We start from the raw sequence: 23,377 nt of genomic DNA on the forward strand, positions 1-23,377 counted from the left end.
GAATGAACATTTAGAGACGGCCCCTACCCAACAGCGGGCTCCCGGTCTAGAAGGGGGAGACGGACAACGAAACAAAACGCAGTAACAAAATCAAATAAATAGAATAAATATGTACAAATAAAATAAATAGATCTGTAAAACGGGGACTGACCGTGAGCCCTCCGTGGGACAACCTGATCACCTCGTATCCCCCCGGCGCTTAGAGCATAGTAAGCACATAGTAAGCGCTTAATAATAAATGCCATCATTATTATTATTATTATCACAGTGCTTATTGAGTAAGAGCTCAATAACTGAGCGTTTGTTTGAACACCAACTACCCTCTACTCACAGTCGGATCTCAAGGCTGTGACATTCAGAGGCGCGCTTACCTTCAGAGCCGACAGTTTTGAAAGATCACCGATCTGAGAGATGTTATTGTCGGACAAATCAAGGTGTTGAAGAGCCGTGCAGCTGCTGATTTGATCTATTGCCTATTGGATACAAAACGAGAATTATATTCCGTTCGGAAAAGCAGCGGAACCAGCCGACCCCCTCAGAGAACCTTCTTCCCAGAGGCCTATGCTCTAAGCCCCAAAGCCTTTTCTCCCATTTCCTTGGGAGAATTTATTTAATATTTATTTATTTACTTACTTACTTACTTATTTATTTATTAATTAATAAGCGCATAAGCACGTCTCCCCCTTTCAGACTGTGAGCCCACGGTTGGGTAGGGACTGTCTCTAGATGTTGCCAACTTGTACTTCCCAAGCACTTAGTCCAGTGCTCTGCACACAGCAAGCGCTCAATAAATACGATTCATTGATTGACTGACTTGTACATATCTATTCTACTGATTTTATTTTGTTAGTATGTTTGGTTTTGTTCTCCGTCTCCCCCTTCTAGACTGTGAGCCCACTGTTGGGTAGGGACTGTCTCTATATGTCGCCAACTTGTACTTCCCAAGCGCATAGTACAGTGCTCTGCACACAGTAAGCGCTCAGTAAATACTATTGATTGATTGATTGACTTGTACATATCTATTCTACTTATTTTATTTTGTTAATATGTTTTGTTTGGTTCTCTGTCTCCCCCTTCTAGACTGTGAGCCCACTGTTGGGTAGGGACTGTCTCTAGATGTTGCCAACTTGTACTTCCCAAGCACTTAGTCCAGTGCTCTGCACACAGCAAGCGCTCAATAAATACGATTGATTGATTGACTGACTTGTACATATCTATTCTACTGATTTTATTTTGTTAGTATGTTTGGTTTTGTTCTCCGTCTCCCCCTTCTAGACTGTGAGCCCACTGTTGGGTAGGGACTGTCTCTATATGTCGCCAACTTGTACTTCCCAAGCGCATAGTACAGTGCTCTGCACACAGTAAGCGCTCAATAAATACGATTGATTGATTGACTTGTACATATCTATTCTACTTATTTTATTTTGTTAGCATGTTTTGTTTTGTTGTCTGTCTCCCCCTTCTAGACTGTGAACCCACTGTTGGGTAGGGACTGTCTCTATATGTCGCCAACTTGTACTTCCCAAGCGCTTAGTCCAGCGCTCTGCACACAGTAAGCGCTCAATAAATACGATTGATTGATTGATTGACTCGTACATATCTATTCTACTTATTTTATTTTGTTAATATGTTTGGTTTGGTTCTCTGTCTCCCCCTTCTAGACTGTGAGCCCACTGTTGGGTAGGGACCGTCTCTATGTGTCGCCAACTTGTCCTTCCCAAGCGCTCAGTCCAGCGCTCTGCACACAGTAAGCGCTCAATAAATACGATTGATTGATTGATTGACCAACGGCAGGGGTAAAGCCATTAATACTACCGGCTGCCCAGCACTTTACTACACTGAGAGACTCGAGGAAACAGGATTATTAGACACGCAGGGTATATAAAACCCGGTCAAAGGGATCCGAAAATCCATTCTCACTAGTTCGTTTCAGTCAGTTGAAAGGGAGAAAAGGAGACGCGTTTCACCTTGAGGTTGTTTCCTGCCAAATTGAGCCACTCCAGACGCCCCAGCGCTTTTAACCCTTCCACGTAGCCGATGCTGTTATGAGGTAAATTCAGCACCCGCAGCTGAGTGAGCTTGGCGACGCCCATCATCCGCACTAGCCGGTTGTTGGCAGCTGATAACTGGGCGAAGAACAAAGAGAAAACACCCATTTTTCCAAGCGGCGACACATCCAAAATCAAGCAATCGATCGCATTTATTGAGCACTGTACTAAGCGCTCGGGAAGTACGAGTTGGCAACAGAAAAGACTCAGGCCTACTAAAAATGTCAACGCTGGTGGTCCAACGTCAAGCTTCCCTCCTCAAACCCAGACGTAACCCCCAGGCAGTGGTGAGTTCCTTCCCGGCGAACACAGAATTGATGAAATATCTCCCTTTTTACACTGTAATCAATCAATCAATCGTATTTATTGAGCGCTTACTGTGTGCAGAGCACTGTACTAAGCGCTCGGGAAGTACAAGTTGGCAACAGAAAAGACTCAGGCCTACTAAAAAAGTCAACGCTGGTGGTCCAACGTCAAGCTTCCCTCCTCAAACCCAGACGTAACCCCCAGGCAGTTCCCGGCGAACACAGAATTGATGAAATATCTCCCTTTTTACACTGTAATCAATCAATCAATCGTATTTATTGAGCGCTTACTGTGTGCACAGCACTGTACTAAGCGCTCGGGAAGTACAAGTTGGCAACAGAAAAGACTCAGGCCTACTAAAAAAGTCAACGCTGGTGGTCCAACGTCAAGCTTCCCTCCTCAAACCCAGACGTAACCCCCAGGCGGTTCCCGGCGAACACAGAATTGATGAAATATCTCCCTTTTTACACTTTAATCAATCAATCAATCGTATTTATTGAGCGCTTACTGTGTGCGGAGCACTGGACTAAACGCTTGGGAAGTACAAGGTGGCAACATATAGAGACGGTCCCTACCCAACAGTGGGCTCACAGTCTAAAAGTAAGCTTCTGCGTGCAGTAAGCGCTCAATAAATACAAATAAAATAAATACAAATACAATAAATACAAATAAATACAAATTAATGACGGAATAAACTCCGGGCAGGGAAAGCACGCCTCGGAGGAGCAGCGTGGCTCAGTGGAAAGAGCCCGGGCTTTGGGGTCGGGGGTCATGGGTTCGAATCCCGGCTCCACCACACGTCTGCTGTGTGGCCTTGGGTGAGTCACTTTGCTTCTCTGAGCCTCAGTCACCTCATCTGTAAAATGGGGATTAAGACTGTGAGCCCCACGTGGGACAACCTGATCACTTTGTATCCCCCCCCAAGTGCTTAGAACGGTGCTTTGCACGTAGTACGTGCTTAACAAATGCCAACATTATTATTATTATTATTATTATTATTATTATCAGCTCTGTAGAATTGTACTCGCCCAAGCGCTCAGTACAGTGCTCGGCACACAGCAGGTGCTCAATAAATACCACTGATTAATGGTCGGATTCCCCGGTGAGGGAAAGGCAGTAGAAGAAGCCGTGTCTCTTCATCCAGCGCTTAGAACAGTGCTTTGCACATAGTAAGCGCTTAACAAATGCCATCATCATTATTATTATTATTTGCTGGAGATCTTCAAAGGACGCTAGCAAAGGGGAATCAGAGGGCCTAAGACGCGCAGATTTTTCAAAATCAGGGGATCAGAGAGGGTGTTCTGTCAGGGCTAACTGCCGGGGGGGAAAAAGCCTCACTTTTCCCGGGCCCCCGGTCTCAATTGCCATTAACGTTCTTCATTAATTATCACCTGGAAAGGGGGAGGAGGCCACGAAATCCCCAAATGGGCCACTACACTGCTCCAAAAAGGTGAACTGCCTTAATTACCACCGAAATGTCTATTGTCTGGCAGGTGGAAGATGGTTTTTGTGATCATGAGGTAGCGTTCGGAGCATTCGCTTGGCCAAATTGGGCTGCTGCCCTTTATTGAAGATGCCAATTCCACGAGGCCCAGTGACTTTCCTTCCACGCGAGAGTGTCTTTTCCAACTCTAGTGTCGGATTGGGGAATCAATCAATCAATCAATCAATCAATCGTATTTATTGAGCGCTTACTATGTGCAGAGCACTGTACTAAGCGCTTGGGAAGTACAAATTGGCATCACACAGAGACAGTCCCTACCCAACAGTGGGCTCACAGTCTAAAAGTCTGAGCCCCTTCTTTCCTCTCCCCCTCGTCCCCCTCTCCATCCCCCCGTCTTACCTCCTTCCCTTCCCCACAGCACCTGTATGTATGTCTATATGGTTGTACATATTTATTACTCTATTTATTTATTTATTTATTTTACTTGTACATTTCTATCCTACTTATTTTATTTTGTTGGTATGTTTGGTTCTGTTCTCTGTCTCCCCCTTTTAGACTGTGAGCCCACTGTTGGGTAGGGACTGTCTCTATGTGATGCCAATTTGTACTTCCCAAGCGCTTAGTACAGTGCTCTGCACATAGTAAGCGCTCAATAAATACGACTGATCGATTGATTGATTAAAAGGACTGTCACTAGGGGAAAAGTCAGGCTTTTGCGGTTCACCGGGAAACGGCTCCCGCGACGACAACCCCTTTTCTCCACGGCCGCCGCAGAACCGACCTGCATCAGCCTTCCGCACTTCTCCAGGTTTTCCAGTTTGATGATCTGATTTTTATCCAGGATCAGGGTCCGCGGGTCGGCTTCGCCGAGCAGACTGGGGCCCAGTTTCTGCAGCCCTCGCCCCGCCCAGTTGATCACAGAGCCTGGAAGCGAAATCCAAGCGAGGAATCACGGAGGGGAGGTTACGATCCCGTCGCCCGAGGGCGAGTATTTAAGGGCTCAGCACTGTAAGCGTTCCCGGTGACTCGGTTTCCCTTTTGTGAAACGCCGCTCACCGCTAGCCTGACCTTTCGCCTCCTCTGCAGGCTGGCGTTTCCTCTTGCGTGATGTACCGAACGCCTCACCTTTCCTCCCAAATCCTCCGTTTCGCCTCCCTTTCCCATCACGGCCTGTGACCTAGGCATTATCCTTCCAGCCTTCCCCTCCGTTGACTCCGATGTTCGCTCTTCCGCATTTCCGGGGTCCGTTCCAACCTGTACTTCCCAAGCGCTTAGTACAGTGCTCCGCACGCAGTAAGCGCTCAGTAAATACGACTGATTGCTTGATTTCCAGGGTCTGCCTCGTCTTCTCCATCCCAAACGGGGAAGACGCTTGGAGAGGATTCCCGCACGCACGGCTTGCACGGGCTAACTCGGACCGTACTCTCCCAAGCACTTGGCACAAATGCCATCATTATTATTAAGTCACTTCTCTGGGCCTCAGTTCCCTCATCTGGAAAATGGGGTTGAAGACTGTGAGCCCCCCCGTGGGACAACTTGATCACCTTGTATCCTCCCCGGCGCTCAGAACAGTGCTTGGCACGTAGTAAGCGCTTAACAAATGCCATCATCATTATTATTATTATTATTATTAAGTCACTTCTCTGGGCCTCAGTTCCCTCATCTGGAAAATGGGGTTGAAGACTGTGAGCCCCCCGTGGGACAACCTGATCACCTTGTACCCTCTCCAACGCTTAGAACAGTGCTTGGCACATAGTAAGCGCTTAACAAATGCCATCATCATCATTATTATTATTATTATTAAGTCACTTCTCTGGGCCTCAGTTCCCTCATCTGGAAAATGGGGTTGAAGACTGTGAGCCCCCCGTGGGACAACCTGATCACCTTGTACCCTCTCCAACGCTTAGAACAGTGCTTGGCACATAGTAAGCGCTTAACAAATGCCATCATCATCATTATTATTATTATTATTATTAAGTCACTTCTCTGGGCCTCAGTTCCCTCATCTGTCAAATGGGGATGAAGCCTGTGAACCCCCGTGGGACAACCTGACCACCTTGCAGCTTCTCCAGCGCTTAGAACGGTGTGTGGCACATAGTAAGCGCTTAACAAATGCCATCATTATTATTATTATTATTATTTAGTCACTTCTCTGGGCCTCAGTTCCCTCATCTGTCAAATGGGGATGAAGCCTGTGAGCCCCCCGTGGGACCACCTCATCACCTTGTAGCTTCTCCAGCGCTTAGAACAGTGTGTGGCACACAGTCGGCGTTTAACAAATACCATCATTATTACGACGATGATGACGATCACAAAGCAGCGTGGCTCAGAGCCCGGGCTTTGGATTCAGAGGTCATGGGTTCAAATCCCGGCTCCGCCACTTGTCAGCTGGGTGACTTTGGGCAAGTCATCTCACTTCTCTGGGCCCCAGTGACCTCATCTGGAAAATGGGGATTAAGACTGTGAGCCCCCCGTGGGACAACCCGATCACCTTGGAACCCCCCACCAAGCGCTTAGAACAGTGCTTGGCACATAGTAAGCGCTTAACAAATGCCATCATCATTGTTATTATTATTCTCTAGGCCTCAGTTCCCTCATCTGTCAAATGGGGATGAAGACTGTGAGCCTCGTGTGGGACAACCTGACCACCTTGTATCACCCCCAAATGCTTAGAACGGTGCTTCGCACATGGTAAGAGCTTAACAAATGCCATTATTATTATTATTATTATTGTTATTCTCTAGGCCTCAGTGACGTCATCTGTCAAATGGGGATGAAGACTGTGAGCCCCCCGTGGGACAACCTGATCACCTTGTATCCCCCCCAAGTAATTAGAACAGTGCTTGGCACATAGTAAGCGCTTAACAAATGCCATTATTATTATTATCATTATTATTATTATTATTATTATTATTCTCTAGGCCTCAGTGACCTCATCTGTCAAATGGGGATGAAGACTGTGAGCCTCGTGTGGGACAACCTGATCACCTTGTAACCCCCCAAAGCAATTAGAACAGTGCTACGCACATAGGAAGCGCTTAATAATTGCCATCATGGTGATCTTCTAGACTGTGAGCCCGTTGTTGGGTCGGGGACCGTCTCTAGATGTTGCCGATTTGTCCTTCCCCAGCGCTTAGTCCAGTGCTCTGCACACAGTAAGCGCTCAATAAATACGATTGAATGAATAAATGAATGAAGTTGTTCTTCCCCAGCGCTCAGTCCAGTGCTCTGCACACAGCAAGCGCCCACTAAATATGATCGAATGAATGAATGAATGAACTTGTCCTTCCCCAGCGGTTGGTCCAGTGCTCTGCACAGTCAGCGCTCAATAAATACGATTGAATGAATGAATCTGCCCTTCCCAAGCGCTCAGTCCAGTGCTCCGCACGTAGTAAGCGCTCAATAAATACGATTGAATGAATGAATGGTACTTTCCAAGCGCTCAGTCTAGTGCTCTGAACACAATAAGCGCTCAATACAATTGAATGAATGGTACTTTCCAAGCGCTCAGTCCAGTGCTCTGCACACAATAAGCGCTCAATACGATTGAATGAATGAATGGTACTTTCCCAGCACTCAGTCCAGTGCTCTGCACACAGTAAGCACTCAATAAATACGACTGAATGAATGAATGAATGGTACTTTCCCAGCGCTCAGTCCAGTGCTCTGCAAACACTAAGCGCTCAATAAATAGGATTGAATGAATGAATGGTACTTTCCCAGCACTCAGTCCAGTGCTCTGCACACAGTAAGCACTCAATAAATAGGACTGAATGAATGAATGAATGAAGTTGTCCCTCCCCAGCGCCCAGTCCAGTGCTCTGCACACAGTAAGCGCTCACTAAATAGGATTGAATGAATGAATGATTATTCTAAAGAGCAGCGTGGGCGTCGGCGCTGGGGGGGGGGGGCGCGAAGCCCCCTGGGAGTTGTAGTTCCGCGGGAGCGCGCCCCCCGACGCCCGCGCGGCCCCTTCCGGGCCCGGGGACTACAACTCCCAGGGGGCACCGCGCGGCCCCGTTCAGGGCCCGGGGACTACAACTCCCACAGGGCACCGCGCGGCCCCCCTCAGGGCCCGGGGACTACAACCCCCACAGGGCACCGCGCGGCCCCCTCCGGGCCCGGAGACTACAACTCCCACAGGGCACCGCGCGCGGCCCCCTCAGGGCCCGGAGACTCCAACTCCCACAGAGCACCGCGCGCGCCCGCCCAACACCGCACTGAGGTGAAGCCGCCCACCCCCCCCGCCGCGCGCCCTTAGCCCCGGCCGCAAGATGGAGCCCACCCCGCCCCGCCGACTCGGTCCCGAGGAAAGCAGACACGGCCCGTCGGGGCTCTTTTCTCTACCTTCTCCGGGGGGGGGACCCCGCTGGGCCCCGCACCTCCGTCGCCGCCATACTGTCCGCTCGCCGACGCTGCCGCAGAGGCTTCTGGGGCTTGTAGTCTAGGTGCCGGCCGCCAGACTACAACTCCCAGGTGGCCCCGCGCCCCCGCCGCCGCCATACCGCCCGCTCGCCAACGCCGCCGCAGAGGCTTCTGGGGCTTGTAGTCTAGGCGCCGGCCGCCAAACTACAACTCCCAGGTGGCCCCGCGGCACCAGGAGGCCCAACCGGCCGCCTGTTCCTCGGAGGCATCGAATCGCTGCATAAAACCTACAAAATCCGAATTATAGCGTCATCATGATGATGATGATGATGATGATGATGATGATGATGATATTTGTTAAGCCCTTACTCCTCCAGGAGGCCTTCCCAGACTAAGCCCCTTCCTTCCTCTCCCCCTCTCCATCTCCCCATATTACCTCCTTCCCTTCCCCACAGCACCTGTATATATGTTTGTACCTATGTATTGCTCTATTTATTTTACTTGTGCATATCTATTCTATTTATTTTATTTTGTTAGTATGTTTGGTTTTGTTCTCTGTCTCCCCCTTTTAGACTGTGAGCCCACTGTTGGGTAGGGACTGTCTCTAGATGTTGCCAACTTGTCCTTCCCCAGCGCTTAGTCCAGTGCTCTGCACACAGTAAGCGCTCAACAAATACGATTGATTGATTGATTGACCGTCTCTAGATGTTGCTGCCTTGTCCTTCCCAAGCGCTTAGTCCAATGCTCTGCACACAGTAAGTGCTCAATAAATAACAATGAATGTCTCTAGATGTTGCCAACTTGTCCTTCCCCAGCGTTTAGTCCAGTGCTCTGCACACGGTCGGCGCTCAATAAATAGGACTGAATGGATGAATGACCGTCTCTAGATGTTGCCTCCTTGTCCTTCCCCAGCGCTTAGTCCAGTGCTCTGCACAAGTAAGCGCTCAATAAATAGGACCGAATGAATGAATGACCATCTCTGGACGTTGCCAACTTGTCCTTCCCCAGCGTTTAGTCCAGTCATCATCATCATCATCAATCCTATTTACTGAGCGCTTACTATGTGCAGAGCACTGTACTACGCGCTTGGGAAGTACAAATTGGCAACATCTAGAGACGGTCCCTACCCAACAGTGGGCTCACAGTCTAAAAGGGGGGAGACAGAGAACAAAACCAAACATACGGACAAAAGAAAATAAATGGAATAGATATGCACAAGTAAAATAAATAAATAAATAGAGTAATAAATATGCACAAACATGTATACATATATATGTATACATATATACATATATCCAGTGCTCTGCACACAGTAAGCGCTCAATAAATAGGACTGACTGAATGGCCGTCTCTAGATGTTGCCTCCTTGTCCTTCCCCAGCGCTTACTCCAGTGCTCTGCACACACTAAGCGCTCAATAAATACGATTGAATGTATGACTGAATGACTGACTGACTGACTAACTGAGGAGATAGGGCGGACTTCCGGTGGGGCTGTGTCCATATAAGGCCCCGTCCCGTGATCCTCTCCTCCTCTCCGCCGCCTTGCCTTGGCTCGCGGCCGGCCTCCTCAGGGCGGACTTCCGGTGGGGCAGTGTCCATATAAGGCCCCTTCCCGTGATCCTCTCCTCTCCGCCGCCTTGCCTTGGCTCGCGGCCGGCCTCCTCAGGGCGGACTTCCGGTGGGGCAGTGTCCATATAAGGCCCCGTCCCGTGATCCTCTCCTCCTCTCCGCCGCCTTGCCTTGGCTCGCGGCCGGCCTCCTCAGGGCGGACTTCCGGTGGGGCAGTGTCCATATAAGGCCCCTTCCCGTGATCCTCTCCTCTCCGCCGCCTTGCCTTGGCTCGCGGCCGGCCTCCTCAGGGCGGACTTCCGGTGGGGCAGTGTCCATATAAGGCCCCTTCCCGTGATCCTCTCCTCCTCTCTGCCACCGCGCCTGGGCCCGCAGCCGCCATCATGAAGTAAGCGGCGCTTTGTCTCGGGAGGGGGGGCCGCCCCAATCCGCCGCCATCCTTGCCCCCGGGGCGGTTAATCGCCGCCCGCCATGGCCCACCCGGAGCCCCGGCGCCCCCTTCACCCGGGCCTGCCTCTCGTTTCAGGGTGGAGCTGTGCAGCTTCAGCGGATACAAGATCTACCCCGGGCACGGGCGGCGCTACGCCCGCACCGATGGCAAGGTCAGAGGCCCCCACCGAAAACGCCGCCTGCCCCGGTGGAAACAGCCCGGGCTTTAGAGTTATTCCATTTATTTTATCTTGTTAATGTGTTTTGTTAATTGTTGTCCGTCTCCCCCTCCTAGACTGTGAGCCCGCTGTCGGGTCGGGACCGTCCCTAGATGTTGCCAACTTGCCCTTCCCAAGCGCTTAGTACAGTGCTCTGCACACAGTAAGCGCTCAATACGATTGAATGAATATTTATTCGTTTTTTTTTAATATATTTTGTTGTCCGTCTCCCCCTCCTAGACTGGGAGCCCGCTGTCGGGTCGGGACCATCCCTAGATGTTGCCAACTTGCCCTTCCCAAGCGCTTAGTACAGTGCTCTGCACACAGTAAGCGCTCAGTACGACTGAATGAATATTTATCCTGTTTTTTTAATATATTGTCCGTCTCCCCCTTCTAGACTGGGAGCCCGCTGTTGGGTAGGGACCGTCCCTAGATGTTGCCAACTTGAACTTCCCAAACGCTTAGTACAGTGCTCTGCACAAAGTAAACGCTCAATAAATACGATTGCGTGAATGAATGAATGAGCCCGTTGTTGGGTAGGGACCATTCCTAGATGTTGCCAACTTGGACTTCCCAAGCGCTTAGTACAGTGCTCAATACGATTGAATGAATATTTATTCTATTTTAACATATTTTGTTGTCCGTCTCCCCCTTCTAGACTGTGAGCCCGCTGTTGGATAGGGACCGTCCCTAGATGTTGCAAACTTGCCCTTCCCAAGCGCTTAGTACAGTGCTCTGCACACAGTAAGCGCTCATTACGATTGAATGAGTATTTATTCTATTTTGTTAATATATTTTGTTGTCCGTCTCCCCCTTCTAGACTGTGAGCCCGCTGTCGGGTAGGGACCATCCCCAGATGTTGCCAACTTGTCCTTCCCAAGCGCTCAGTACAGTGCTCTGCACACAGTAAGCGCTCAATACGATTGAATGAGTATTCTATTTTGTTAATTGTTGTCCGTCTCCCTCTCCTAGACTGGGAGCCCGCTGTCGGGTCGGGACCATCCCTAGATGTTGCCAACTTGCCCTTCCCAAGCGCTTAGTACAGTGCTCTGCACCCAGTAAGCGCTCAATACGACTGAATGAATATTTATCCTGTTTTTTTAATATATTTTGTTGTCCGTCTCCCCCTTCTAGACTGGGAGCCCGCTGTTGGGTAGGGACCGTCCCTAGATGTTGCCAACTTGAACTTCCCAAACGCTTAGTACAGTGCTCTGCACAAAGTAAACGCTCAATGAATACGATTGCGTGAATGAATGAATGAGCCCGTTGTGGGGTAGGGACCATTCCTAGATGTTGCCAACTTGGACTTCCCAAGCGCTTAGTACAGTGCTCAATACGACTGAATGAATAATTATTCTATTTTAATATATTTTGTTGTCCGTCTCCCCCTTCTAGACTGTGAGCCCGCTGTTGGGTAGGGACCGTCCCTAGATGTTGCCAATTTGAACTTCCCAAGCGCTTAGTACAGTGCTCTGCACACAGTAAGCGCTCATTACGATTGAATGAATATTTATTCTACTTTGTTAGTATATTTTGTTGTCCGTCTCCCCCTTCTAGACTGTGAGCCCGCTGTTGGGTAGGGACCATCCCCAGATGTTGCCAACTTGTACTTCCCAAGCGCTTAGTACAGTGCTCTGCACACAGTAAGCGCTCAATACGATTGAATGAGTATTTATTCTATTTTGTTAAGTGTTGTCCGTCTCCCCCTCCTAGACTGTGAGCCCGCTGTTGGGTGGGGACCGTCCCTAGATGTTGCCAACTTGCCCTTCCCAAGCGCTTAGTACAGTGCTCTGCACACAGTAAGCGCTCAATACGACTGAGTATTTATTCTATTTTGTTAAGTGTTGTCCGTCTCCCCCTCCTAGACTGTGAGCCCGCTGTCGGGTGGGGACCGTCCCTAGATGTTGCCAACTTGCCCTTCCCAAGCGCTTAGTACAGTGCTCTGCACACAGTAAGCGCTCAATACGATTGAGTGAATATTTATTTTATTTTGTTGATGTGTTGTCCGTCTCCCCCTTCTAGACTGTGAGCCCGCTGTTGGGTAGGGACCGTCTCTGTATACTAATAATGATAACAATGGTATTTGCTAAGCGCTTACTATGTGCAAAGCACTGGTCTAGGCGCTGGGGGGATACAAGGTGATCAAGCTTGTCCCACGTGGGGCTCACAGTCTTAGTCCCCATTTTACAGAGGAGGGAACTGAGGCCCAGAGAAGTTACACAGCTGACAAGTGGTGGAGCCGGGATTCGAACCCATGGCCTCTGACTCCCAAGCCCGTGCTCTTTCCACTGAGCCACACTACTTCTCTATGTATGCTGCCAACTTGTACTTCCCAAGCGTTTAGTACAGTGCTCTGCGCACAGTAAGCGCTCAATAAAGGCGATTGATTGATTGATTGAATGAATGAATGACTGCTGCTCGTGAGTGTCATCATCATCATCAATCGTATTTATTGAGCGCTTACTGCGTGCAGAGCACTGTACTGAGCGCTTGGGAAGTACAAGTTGGCAACATATCGCTCCCCAAATGGTGGGTTGTGCCCCTCCGTCCCGAGACAATAAATACAGCCCTCACGGCGGGCGGGCGCTGCAGAGTTTGGGACGGATCCGTAGCTCTCCAAGGGAGGCACCTCCCTGCCCTAGCGGGAAACCGAGTCACCCACCTTCTGTCTCCAGGTCTTCCAGTTCTTGAATGCCAAATGCGAGTCGGCCTTCCTTTCCAAGAGGAACCCCCGGCAGATCAACTGGACGGTCCTGTACCGGCGCAAGCACAAGAAGGGACAGTCGGTAAGCCGGCGGACTTGGGGGGGCTCCCAAGGGAAATGGGGTTCGGGAGCAGCATCCCCACCTCGTTTCTGAGAGGGTTTTATCCAACGGTACTGCCTGAAACCGGTAGGACAAACGGCAGACTTCAAGAAGTGGGTGATCGTGCGGTGTGAAATCTAGTTCCGACGTTTTGATTAAAAATGGGCTTAAACGTTAGGGGTGGCTCCTAGAAGGGCTTGCCGCAAAAGCCTTGCTTTGCAGCCTAATGGGGATTTTTATTTCATTTGAAAGACCGTTGAATTGCTGGGGAAAATGACATTTGAGGTGCTAGTTGAATATTTCGCACTACAACATTCTCCACTAATGTTACCTTGTTCACTGAACCGCGATCTCATCCAACTGACCGTCCAGTCCTTGCCCACGTCCTCCCTGTAACCTAAAACTCTTCTCCCTTCGTATCTAACGGACACTGCACGGCCCCCGTCAAGCCCTCATTTTCCCATTCGCTCTCTCCTGCATTGCTTAGTAATAATAATAATAATAATAATGGCATTTATTAAGCGCTTACTATGTGCAAAGCACTGTTGTAAGCGCTGGGGGGGGATACAAGGTGATCAGGTTGTCCCACGTGGGGCTCCCAGTCTTCATCCCCATTTTACAGATGAGGGAACTGAGGCCCAGAGAAGTGAAGTCACTTGCCCAAAGTCACACAGCTGACGATTTGAACCCATGACCTCTGACTCCAAAGCCCAGGCTCTTTCCACTGAGCCACGCTGTTTCTCTAATAATAATATGCACTGGGACCTGTGCTACTTCACCTTGGACAGGAAGCGCTTACCGTGTGCGGCGCACTGTACTAAGCGCTTGGAAGGTACAATTCGGCAACAGAGGCAACCCCTACCCAACAACGGGCTCACAGTCTCGGGTGAGGGAGACAGTCAACAAAACAGACAGGCTAAATCTTGGCTCTGCCACTTAGTTGCTGTGGGACGTGGGGCAGGTCGCTTGTGCCTGAACCAAGTCACTATTTGTTGTGGTGAAAACTGTGGCGTGGGAGTCTTAGTTCCAACTTTGCCTCCTTGGGAAGGGAACCGCTGAGCCACGCTCCTAAAATGGCACGAGCCGTAAAAGAGTTTGCCGTTCAGCCTTGTGCGTTCCCCTGAGGACCTCAAGGGAAGCACTGCAGACTCGTGAGAGACGGTAAGACCCTGTCGCCGACCAGGCAGGCTTTGGAGGAAGCTTGTGTTTTGCGTGAGGCGATCCAGCCGACCCGTTGCCCTTCCTTCCCCGTTACCGTAGGAAGAGATTCAAAAGAAACGGACTCGCCGCGCTGTCAAATTCCAGAGGGCCATCACCGGTGCGTCTCTGGCCGACATCATGGCCAAGAGGAACCAGAAGCCTGAAGTGCGGAAGGCCCAGCGGGAGCAGGCCATCAGGTGAGGGGCGCCTGATGCCCGCTCGGCGAGCGTGAGGCCGGAGATCGGGCCCTTCCCGTTTTCCGAGAAACGGGACACGTCCCCCTCCGTGACCGGGCTTTGGCCCGGGAGGGATCGGGTGAACCAGCAGAGCCGGTTGAGCGGCCCGGCCGGCAACGACTGATGGGAGGAAGACTCTTCTGGATAAAAAGATTGCCAGCCCTTGTTCGGCTTCCTGACCACGTGTCAGAATCAGAGAGGGATTCGGTGTCTCCTGTTTCTAGCCCATCGTCAGGCTTTTCCTCATGCAAGCCTCATGCCTCTCGTCTAATAAAACAACTTTGTCCCCTCAGGGCTGCGAAGGAGGCTAAGAAGGCTAAGCAGGCGACCAAGAAGATGGCAACATCTGCTGCCAAGGTATCCCGTCAGCCTCGTTGTTTTTGGGAGCGCCGAATTGTACATTACTACCTCCTGAAGGAAACGCTGGGGATTGGCAACGCACTGTGTTGCCAATTTGTACTTCCCAAGCGCTTAGTACAGTGCTCTGCACATAGTAAGCGCTCAATAAATACGATTGATTGATTGATTGGGGGCCGGGGGGGGGGGGCTGAGTGAACAGCTGAGCAGGCAGGTGATTGGAGAGAGCGTGGGCCTTTGAATCGGAGGATGTGGGTTCTCATCAATCAATCATATTTATTGAGCGCTTACTGTGTGCAGAGCACCGTACTAAGCGCTTCCTTCTCATCCCGGGTCCACCTTTTGCTGTCGGCCACAGTGCTTGGCACGCGGTAAGCTCTTAACGGATACTACGGTCTGTTGATTTTGTCTCCCCGCAGGCCCCCACAAAAGCCGCGCCGAAACAGAAGATCGCGAAGCCTGTCAAAGTTTCTGCGCCTCGGGTCGGTGGAAAACGCTGAGGCGGCAAGCCTGTCAGCGAACGAAATAAAAGATCTGACAAACTTCTTCGCTGTGCGGTGTTTGAGTATTTCTGAATAAGTGGTTAACTTGCAAGCAGCCTGGTCTGCTGCCTTGAAAATCCAATTCACGTCCCACTGCATTGCAAACCTTGAACCCTGGGGCTGGCTGTGGGCGGAAAAAATCGTATCAACAGTGTAGACCTCGGGCCAGTGTACCGTACGCAAGAAACAGGCGAAAATCTCTTTCAGGTTGGCATTTTCTTTGTTGTGTGGCAGAGCTTAATCTACGGAAATGTTTTCAGGGTGCCCTGAAACGCGTCTTTCCCGTGAGCATCTTCAGTCTATTCTAGAGAAGTAGCGTGGCCTACCACAAAAATACAAATTGTCAATCCGTGGTGTCTAGCGACTACGGATCTGAAAGCATTCTTTCAAAACGCGGTTTTGGTATTTTGCAAATACCAGGCGCTGCCTGAAAACCAAATGGATTTTAGAGCGAGTTAGGAAACGAAATAATAAGCACGACCTAGCACCGGCCTGGGTGTCAGAGGATCTGTGTTCATTCAATTCATTCAAACGTATTTTTTGAGCGCTTACAGTGTTTGAAAAGTACAATTCAGCACCAAATGGAGACAATCCCTACCCAACAATGGGCTTTGAAGCTGGGTTCTAATCCTGTCCTCACCACTTGTCTGCCGTGTGAATTTAGGATAAGAAGACTTAGTGCAGAGGGAAAAGAAGAGAAAGGAGCGGGAAGGGGAAGAAGAGTGATGACAAATACCATGGCACGTACCGTGAAACAAATTCCTCTGGTCCGAATCGAAGCGACTTCAACCTTCCAGCTGAACTTCGGTCTCGGCTCACTCCTCAGTACCTTAAACTTGGAATCCCTTCCCTCTCCCCACGTGAAAATCCCACCTCCATTAACGTGTTCCCCAGTTAATTTCCACGCACTGTGAGCTACACCACCTAGCCTTTATGAACTGCACACTCCTGTATGCACGCCTGCTTCACTTTTGACCTCTCTGGATGTAATTATTTTGGTGTTTGTCTCCTTGTGGGCAAGGAACTTGTCACTTCTTCAGCCACCTAATGCAGTGCAAGGTACCAGGTGGATTCACTCACTTTTAGACTGTAAAAGTGTGGGATGGATTGTGATTTACCCACTTATCCTGTGCGCAGTGTTTGGCATATAATGAGCACTTGATGGACACTCATTATTTTTAGACTGAGCCCACTGTTGGGTAGGGACTGCCTCTATATGTTGCCAATTTGTACTTCCCAAGCGCTTAGTACAGTGCTCTGCACATAGTAAGCGCTCAATAAATGCGATTGATTGATTATTCCCGCCCTCATTCATTCATTCAATCGTATTTATTGAGCGCTTAGTGTGTGCAGAGCACTGGATTTAGGGCTTGGAGCACTCTACTAAGATTTACAATCTAAGTGTAAAAAAGGGAGTTTCCTTTAGATTGAGTGGGACCAAACCATTGGGATTTGCATTATCCATAATGTAGGGATGGATGATTGCCCTTCCAGGATTATTTGGACTTCCCTGCTGCCACAGCCTAAATTATTTACGTAGATGACGTCATTGTGGCAGTAGAGCAGGAATTTGCCCTTTCTCCCCGGCCACATCATCATCATCATCATCAATCGTATTTATTGAGCGCTTACTATGTGCAGGGCACTGTACTAAGCGCTTGGGAAGTACAAATTGGCAACACACAGAGACAGTCCCTACCCAACAGTGGGCTCAGTTTACTCACCAACCCATTAAATCGTTAAAGGAGAAACAGCGTGGCTCAGTGGAAAGAGCCCGGGCTTGGGTTCTAATCCCAGCTCCGCCACTTGTCAGCTGTGTGACTTTGGGCAAGCCACCTAACTTCTCTGGGCCTCAGTTCCCTCATCTATAAAATGGGGATTGGGACTGTGAGCCCACGGGGGACAACCTGATCACCTTGTACACCCCCCCCCCCCCCACAGCACTTAGAACAGTGCTTGGCACATAGTAAGCGCTTATCAAATACCATCATCATCATCATTAAATCCTACTCATTTTATTTTGAATTTTTTTAGAGTGTTCGTTTGAAAGTCGGGAACACTCTTGGGCTCTGAGAGTCTGCTTGCGATGATGAATCCTGTTTAGTTACGAGCCTCGAGTTTATTAGTCTACAGAGGCCTCTAAAAGTGGTGCTAACTGCGGGAGAATTGATTTGTTAGCACTATTCATTTATCGAGAGCTTACTGTGTGCACAGCACTGTACTAAGCGCTTGGGAAGTACAAGTTGGCAACATCTAGAGACGGTCCCTACCCAACATCATCATCATCATCATCAATCGTACTTATTGAGCGCTTACTGTGTGCAGAGCACTGGACTAAGCGCTTGGGAAGTACAAGTTGGCAACATATAGAGACGGTTCCTACCCGACAGCGGGCTCACAGTCTAAAAGGGGGAGACAGAGCACAAAACCAAACATACTAACGAAATAAAATAAATAGAATAGATATGTACAAATAAAATAGAGTAAAAAAATATGTACAAACACAGTCACCAGTTTGCTCCCTGTTAGAGACTGCCTAGTAAAAATAATGAAGGTATTTGTTAAGCGCTTACTATGTGCCAAGCACTGTCCTAAGCGCTGGGGTAGATACAAGGCTTCATCCGTTCATATTTACTGAGCGCTGTACTAAGCGCTTGGAAAGTCCAATTCGGCATCGGAGACGATCCCTAACCAACAACGGGCTTTGGAGTCTGAGGTCACGGGTTCAAATCCCAGCTCCGCCAACTGTCAGCTGTGTGACTTTGGGCAAGTCACTTCACTTCTCTGTGCCTCAGTTACCTCATCTGTAAAATGGGGATTAAAACTGTGAGCCCCCCTTGGGACAACCTGATCACTTTTGATCCTCCCCAGCGCTTAGAACAGTGCTTTGTTCACAGTAAGCGCTTTACAGATGCCATTATTATTATTATTATTAATCCCCATTTTACGGATGAGGCCTAGTGAAGTGACTTGCCCAAAGTCGCACAGCTAACAAGTGGCAGAGTTGGGAGTCGGAGGTCATGGGTTCAAATCCCGGCTCCGCCAATTGTCAGCTGGGTGACTTTGGGCAAGTCACTTCACTTCTCTGGGCCTCAGTTCCCTCATCTGTAAAATGGGGATTAAGACTGTGAGCCCCCCGTGGGACCACTTGATCACCTTGCCACCTCCCCAGCGCTTAGAACAGTGCTTTGCACATAGTAAGCGCTTAATAAATTCCATCATTATTATTATTATTATTTGGGCAAGTCACTTCACTTCTCTAGGCCTCAGTTCCCTCGTCTGTAAAATGGGGACGAAGACTGTGAGCCCCCTGTGGGACCACCTGATCGCCTTGTCACCTCGCCAGCGCTTAGAACGGTGCTTTGCACACAGTAAGCGCTTAATAAATATCATCATCATTATTATTATTATTATTTGGGCAAGTCACTTCACTTCTCTGGGCCTCAGTTCCCTCATCTGTCAAATGGGGATGAAGACTGTGAGCCCCCCGTGGGACCACCTGATCACCTTGTCACCTCCCCAGCGCTTAGAACAGTGCTTTGCACATAGTAAGCGCGTAATAAATGCCATCATCATTATTATTATTATTTGGGCAAGTCACTTCACTTCTCTGGGCCTCAGTTCCCTCGTCTGTAAAATGGGGATGAAGACTGTGAGCCCCCTGTGGGACCACCTCATCACCTTGTCACCTCCCCAGCGCTTAGAATGGTGCTTTGCACATAGTAAGCGCTTAATAAATGCCATCATTATGATTATTATTATTATTTGGGAAAGTCACTTCACTTCTCTGGTCCTCAGTTCCCTCATCTGTCAAATGGGGATTAAAACTGTGAGCCCCCCATGGGACAACCTCATCACCTTGTCACCTCCCCAGCGCTTAGAACGGTGCTTTGCACATAGTAAGTGCTTAATAAATGCCATCACTATGATTATTATTATTATTATTATTAATGGGCTTTTGTAGAAGCTGTTTATATTGAAGAGAGAACGGCTTGAAATGCTTCTCCAATTTACACAGGGCCTCTCCTCTAAAAGGTCGTAGTAAATGCCATCATTATTATTATTACACATAGTAAGCGCTTAATAAATGCCATCATTATGATGATGATTATTATTAATGGGCTTTCGTAGAAGCTGGTTATATTGAAGAGAGAACGGCTTGAAATGCTTCTCCAATTTACACAGGGCCTCTCCTCTAAAGGGTCATAGTAAATGCCATCATTATTATTATTACACATAGTAAGCGCTTAATAAATGCCATCATTATGATTATTATTATTATTAATGGGCTTTTGTAGAAGCTGTTTATATTGAAGAGAGAACGGCTTGAAATGCTTCTCCGATTTACACAGGGCCTCTCCTCTAAAAGGTCGTAGTAAATGCCATCATTATTATTGTTACACATAGTAAGCGCTTAATAAATGCCATCATTATGATTATTATTATTATTATTATTATTAATGGGCTTTTGTAGAAGCTGGTTATGTTGAAGAGAGAACGGCTTGAAATGCTTCTCCGATTTACACAGGGCCTCTCCTCTAAAAGGTCGTAGTAAATGCCATCATTATTATTATTACACATAGTAAGCGCTTAATAAATGCCATCATTATGATTATTATTATTATTATTAATGGGCTTTTGTAGAAGCTGGCTATATTGAAGAGAGAACGGCTTGAAATGCTTCTCCAATTTACACAGGGCCTCTCCTCTAAAAGGTCGTAGTAAATGCCATCATTATTATTATTACACATAGTAAGCGCTTAATAAATGCCATCATTATGATTATTATTATTAATGGGCTTTTGTAGAAGCTGGTTATATTGAAGAGAGAACGGCTTGAAATGCTTCTCCGATTTACACAGGGCCTCTCCTCTAAAAGGTCGTAGTAAATGCCATCATTATTATTGTTACACATAGTAAGCGCTTAATAAATGCCATCATTATGATTATTATTATTATTATTATTATTAATGGGCTTTTGTAGAAGCTGGTTATGTTGAAGAGAGAACGGCTTGAAATGCTTCTCCGATTTACACAGGGCCTCTCCTCTAAAAGGTCGTAGTAAATGCCATCATTATTATTATTACACATAGTAAGCGCTTAATAAATGCCATCATTATGATTATTATTATTATTATTAATGGGCTTTTGTAGAAGCTGGCTATATTGAAGAGAGAACGGCTTGAAATGCTTCTCCAATTTACACAGGGCCTCTCCTCTAAAAGGTCGTAGTAAATGCCATCATTATTATTATTACACATAGTAAGCGCTTAATAAATGCCATCATTATGATTATTATTATTAATGGGCTTTTGTAGAAGCTGGTTATATTGAAGAGAGAACGGCTTGAAATGCTTCTCCAATTTACACAGGGCCTCTCCTCTAAAAGGTCGTAGTAAATGCCATCATTATTATTATTACACATAGTAAGCGCTTAATAAATGCCATCATTATGATGATGATTATTATTAATGGGCTTTCGTAGAAGCTGGTTATATTGAAGAGAGAACGGCTTGAAATGCTTCTCCAATTTACACAGGGCCTCTCCTCTAAAGGGTCGTAGTAAATGCCATCATTATTATTATTACACATAGTAAGCGCTTAATACATGCCATCATTATGATTATTATTATTATTAATGGGCTTTTGTAGAAGCTGTTCATATTGAAGAGAGAATGGCTTGAAATGCTTCTCCGATTTACACAGGGCCTCTCCTCTAAAAGGTCGTAGTAAATGCCATCATTATTATTATTACACATAGTAAGCGCTTAATAAATGCCATCATTATGATTATTATTATTAATGGGCTTTTGTAGAAGCTGTTTATATTGAAGAGAGAACGGCTTGAAATGCTTCTCCAACTTACACAGGGCCTCTCCTCTAAAGGGTCGTAGTAAATGCCATCATTATTATTATTACACATAGTAAGCGCTTAATACATGCCATCATTATGATTATTATTATTATTAATGGGCTTTTGTAGAAGCTGTTTATATTGAAGAGAGAATGGCTTGAAATGCTTCTCCGATTTACACAGGGCCTCTCCTCTAAAAGGTCGTAGTAAATGCCATCATTATTATTATTACACATAGTAAGCGCTTAATAAATGCCATCATTATGATTATTATTATTAATGGGCTTTTGTAGAAGCTGGTTATATTGAAGAGAGAACGGCTTGAAATGCTTCTCCAACTTACACAGGGCCTCTCCTCTAAAGGGTCGTAGTAAATGCCATCATTATTATTATTACACATAGTAAGCGCTTAATAAATGCCATCATTATGATTATTATTATTAATGGGCTTTTGTAGAAGCTGGTTATATTGAAGAGAGAACGGCTTGAAATGCTTCTCCAACTTACACAGGGCCTCGCCTCTAAAGGGTCGTAGTAAATGCCATCATTATTATTATTACACATAGTAAGCGCTTAATAAATGCCATCATTATGATTATTATTATTAATGGGCTTTTGTAGAAGCTGTTCATATTGAAGAGAGAACGGCTTGAAATGCTTCTCCAACTTACACAGGGCCTCTCCTCTAAAGGGTCGTAGTAAATGCCATCATTATTATTATTACACATAGTAAGCGCTTAATAAATGCCATCATTATGATTATTATTATTAATGGGCTTTTGTAGAAGCTGGTTATATTGAAGAGAGAACGGCTTGAAATGCTTCTCCAACTTACACAGGGCCTCGCCTCTAAAGGGTCGTAGTAAATGCCATCATTATTATTATTACACATAGTAAGCGCTTAATAAATGCCATCATTATGATTATTATTATTAATGGGCTTTTGTAGAAGCTGTTCATATTGAAGAGAGAACGGCTTGAAATGCTTCTCCAACTTACACAGGGCCTCTCCTCTAAAGGGTCGTAGTAAATGCCATCATTATTATTATTACACATAGTAAGCGCTTAATAAATGCCATCATTATGATTATTATTATTAATGGGCTTTTGTAGAAGCTGTTCATATTGAAGAGAGAACGGCTTGAAATGCTTCTCCAATTTACACAGGGCCTCGCCTCTAAAGGGTCGTAGTAAATGCCATCATTATTATTATTACACATAGTAAGCGCTTAATCAATGCCATCATTATGATTATGATTATTATTATTAATGGGCTTTTTGTAGAAGCTGTTTATATTGAAGAGAGAACGGCTTGAAATGCTTCTCCAATTTACACAGGGCCTCTCCTCTAAAAGGTCGTAGTAAATGCCATCATTATTATTGTTACACATAGTAAGCGCTTAATCAATGCCATCATTATGATTATGATTATTATTATTAATGGGCTTTTTGTAGAAGCTGTTTATATTGAAGAGAGAACGGCTTGAAATGCTTCTCCAATTTACACAGGGCCTCTCCTCTAAAAGGTCGTAGTAAATGCCATCATTATTATTGTTACACATAGTAAGCGCTTAATAAATGCCATCATTATTATTGTTACACATAGTAAGCGCTTAATAAATGCCATCATTATTATTATTATTATTATTATTAATGGGCTTTTGTAGAAGCTGGTTATATTGAAGAGAGAACGGCTTGAAATGCTTCTCCAATTTACACAGGGCCTCGCCTCTAAAGGGTCGTAGTAAATGCCATCATTATTATTATTACACATAGTAAGCGCTTAATAAATGCCATCACTATGATTATTATTATTAATGGGCTTTTGTAGAAGCTGTTCATATTGAAGAGAGAACGGCTTGAAATGCTTCTCCAATTTACACAGGGCCTCTCCTCTAAAAGGTCGTAGTAAATGCCATCATTATTATTATTACACATAGTAAGCGCTTAATCAATACCACCATTATGATTATGATTATTATTATTAATGGGCTTTCGTAGAAG

At 46.9% G+C, this 23,377-nt stretch overlaps 2 protein-coding genes across 2 annotated transcripts in view; one reads left to right on the forward strand and one right to left on the reverse strand.

The window, feature by feature from the left end:
* CEP97 (centrosomal protein 97) overlaps positions 1–10,051 on the reverse strand; it is a 37,375-nt gene extending 27,324 nt beyond the window's left edge. Inside the window, exons 1-7 of the mRNA XM_038766147.1 lie at positions 9,904–10,051; positions 9,711–9,836; positions 8,372–8,439; positions 8,146–8,242; positions 4,580–4,722; positions 1,968–2,126; positions 372–473 (exon numbers count right to left, since the gene is read on the reverse strand). Of these exons, the coding sequence (XP_038622075.1) occupies positions 372–473; positions 1,968–2,126; positions 4,580–4,722; positions 8,146–8,242; positions 8,372–8,439; positions 9,711–9,836; positions 9,904–10,051 (843 nt within the window). The remainder of the gene's footprint in view (positions 1–371; positions 474–1,967; positions 2,127–4,579; positions 4,723–8,145; positions 8,243–8,371; positions 8,440–9,710; positions 9,837–9,903) is intronic.
* A 74-nt stretch (positions 10,052–10,125) lies between these two features.
* Positions 10,126–15,523, forward strand: RPL24 (ribosomal protein L24; the record flags this gene model as incomplete). The annotated part of the gene is made up of 5 exons (XM_038766148.1): positions 10,126–10,335; positions 13,056–13,166; positions 14,445–14,581; positions 14,914–14,977; positions 15,397–15,523. Coding segments are annotated over 5 exons (603 nt in total), but the record flags the coding sequence as incomplete, so codon positions are not given.
* Positions 15,524–23,377: the final 7,854 nt, after the last annotated feature.

This window comes from Tachyglossus aculeatus, chromosome 24, assembly GCF_015852505.1.
Source record: "Tachyglossus aculeatus isolate mTacAcu1 chromosome 24, mTacAcu1.pri, whole genome shotgun sequence".
Taxonomy (NCBI): domain Eukaryota; kingdom Metazoa; phylum Chordata; class Mammalia; order Monotremata; family Tachyglossidae; genus Tachyglossus; species Tachyglossus aculeatus.